We start from the raw sequence: 2,549 nt of genomic DNA on the forward strand, positions 1-2,549 counted from the left end.
TATATATTTAAAAATAATTTTAAAAGCATTTTTGTAAGGAAATATTGTGGGGCTTTCACATTAAGGGGAGGGGGCAGAGCCCCGAATAGCCAGTTGTCAGAATTCCAAAGGTGCTCGATTCCTTGAAAAGCCTGGGGAGTGCACCGTCCTGAACGTCATTGACTTCAGCAGACTCAGAAGGGTGTAGCTCTCCTTAGAATGGCACCGTTAGGCAGTTCCCCCCAAGGCCACCCGGCAAATGGACGTCTGAGATGAGATTTGAAAACTGGGCTGTCTCAAACGCAGTTCATGCCCGGGCCGTAGCAACTCTCTCTATCCATAAAGCATTGAGTAGGCCGTGGAGATTGTGTTTGAGCTGAACGGGCCATATGTTCCACTGCAAGAGCTGAGTCAGTCAGGATTTGAATGTCCCCATACCCTTCCTGCGTTTTTACCTCCTTCAGCTTCCCGCTGGTGAAGGTCGGCGACAGGACGGTGCGAATCCTTTTCCACTGCTCGTCCTTCGCTATTGACACCGCTTGATTCAGCATTCCCACCAAGTCTACATTCTAGAGTGCAAAAAGGAAACCGTGTTAGCCATACCCGGTTATGCCGGTTTGTCTAGGATCTGAACTCATGACGGATCCCAGACTTGAGGCTTCAGAGCTGTCCCGCAGGGACCTGTGACACCAGTAAGCACTGGAGTAAATTGGTGATTGGATGACACATGCAAAAATATCCCTCCAGTTAAGTTAGAGGTTGGGTGCCTACCCGGCGATTGGTGAAGTTGGTGTAGCACTCTTTCACTAGTACGGCTTTGATGATGGTGGGATCCATTACGCCTAACACAGGTTGCCGGCCGTCATAAATTCTGCAATAAGAATAAGAATAAGAAAATAAGGTCAGGTTTGCAATAGCTTTACAGCAGGTTTTTAATATTGGCACTTGAACAGACTTCTTTCCTCCTCCATACTCTTCTACTTGATAAAGCAACCCTGACAGCTAAATATGCAAAAGGGAGGGGAAAAAGATGTAAAATACACCTAGAAGATATTCTAGCGCGTAGCCAAGCCCTCCGTAACCTGTGCGAAGATTTCGCCAGCCCTAAACCATGCTCACGTAGCAGGAGTGTACAAATTGGAAATGTAATTACCGCATAGGTCTGGAGACCTACCTAAGAGATCCATTTGCAAATAAAGCATTCTTTAAGAATGCAGGGTGGGTGAGTCATACGTTTAACTAACAGCAGCAACAACAATAATAGAACACTCCCTCCACGGGGTATTTTTTCTGAACGCTTGGACCACACTCAGAAATACAAGCTGGTATTTAAAAAAGGACTACTTACCCCCAGATGTTCCCGTATTTCTTGTGGCACATGGTATCAAACTGCACAAAACCCTGGAGAAGATGTGGAGGGAAAGAGTTACGCCACCGGAACAGACCGTCTAAACCAGCATTCTGTTTCGGACAGGGGAAAGCTCACGGGCAGGGCACGAATGTCTCAGATACTCACATGGCGGTAGTGCAAGGCAGTGCCAAAGAAAGGTACTGGGGTGGGGCCCGGAATTCCTAATCTCTTGAACACACGGAACGGCCATATTCCATATCTGTTTTCGAAGAATCAACACAGTATAAAGTTGAGATAGAACCGTCACGGGCAAAATATTTCTTTAGATACACTCTGCTTTTCTCCACGATATTTTATACATCGATTTACTTCATCTACACCCTCTCCATTTTGTTCTCACAACCACCCTGTGAGGTGGGCTAGGCCAGGGGAGAGAGTGACTAGCCTGAGGGTCACCCAGTCCATAGCAGAGTGGGGGCTTTGAACCTGGGTCTCCCACGTGCCAGTTTCAGCACTCTAACCACTGCATTGCACTGGCTCTCAGGAGACTACAAAAACTCGCTGGGAAGACTGGGGCTCAGGGCGCCATCAGTACAATTGCATAGAGTCACATCCAACTGAGGGGAAAAGGGGTGAACACTTTGTCTCTGTCAGGCGAGGAAAACACAGTTGAACTTGTGGCAAAGTTTTTGCCGGCTGCTGCTTCTATACGTAGTAAAATTCTGTGCGTGCTCAACGCAGGGGTATCTTTTAACAGAAATTGCATTTTATGAAGAGTTTGAATTTTATCCCTCAGATACTATCCCAGAAAATCTACAGCAACCTCAGACACTATGTTTTTTATCTTTGTGAAATGCCAATAAAGGAATTGCTGTGTGTGTCTCTGTCAGGCACACAATTTGGGGGAGAGCATTATTTAGGGCTGGTTTCCAGCTGGAGGACAAGGAGAAGAATTGGTTTTTATTCTCTGTTTGCCTCTACCCTAAGGAGACTCAGAGCGGCTCACAATCTCCTTCCCTTCCTCTCCCCACAACAGGCGCCTTGTGAAATTGGTGGGGCTGAGAGAGTCCTGAGAGAACTGTGACTGGTCCAAGGACACCCATATGAGAAGAGGAGGGGGGAGGAGGATGAGAAGAAGAAGAAGAAGAAGAAGAAGAAGAAGAAGAAGAAGAAGAAGAAGAAGAAGAAGAAGAATATGATTAATACTCTTCTCACTTGT

The 2,549-nt window shown here is 46.6% G+C and overlaps 1 protein-coding gene across 1 annotated transcript in view; it reads right to left on the reverse strand.

Moving 5' to 3' along the window:
• LOC107117318 (cytochrome P450 3A9-like) overlaps positions 1-2,549 on the reverse strand; it is a 22,137-nt gene that overhangs the window by 15,173 nt on the left and 4,415 nt on the right. The window contains exons 2-5 of the mRNA XM_015419413.1: positions 1,496-1,589; positions 1,328-1,380; positions 751-850; positions 435-548 (exon numbers count right to left, since the gene is read on the reverse strand). Of these exons, the coding sequence (XP_015274899.1) occupies positions 435-548; positions 751-850; positions 1,328-1,380; positions 1,496-1,589 (361 nt within the window). The remainder of the gene's footprint in view (positions 1-434; positions 549-750; positions 851-1,327; positions 1,381-1,495; positions 1,590-2,549) is intronic.

Source organism: Gekko japonicus, unplaced genomic scaffold, assembly GCF_001447785.1.
Source record: "Gekko japonicus isolate JY-2015 unplaced genomic scaffold, Gekko_japonicus_V1.1 scaffold513, whole genome shotgun sequence".
Lineage (NCBI taxonomy): Eukaryota > Metazoa > Chordata > Lepidosauria > Squamata > Gekkonidae > Gekko > Gekko japonicus.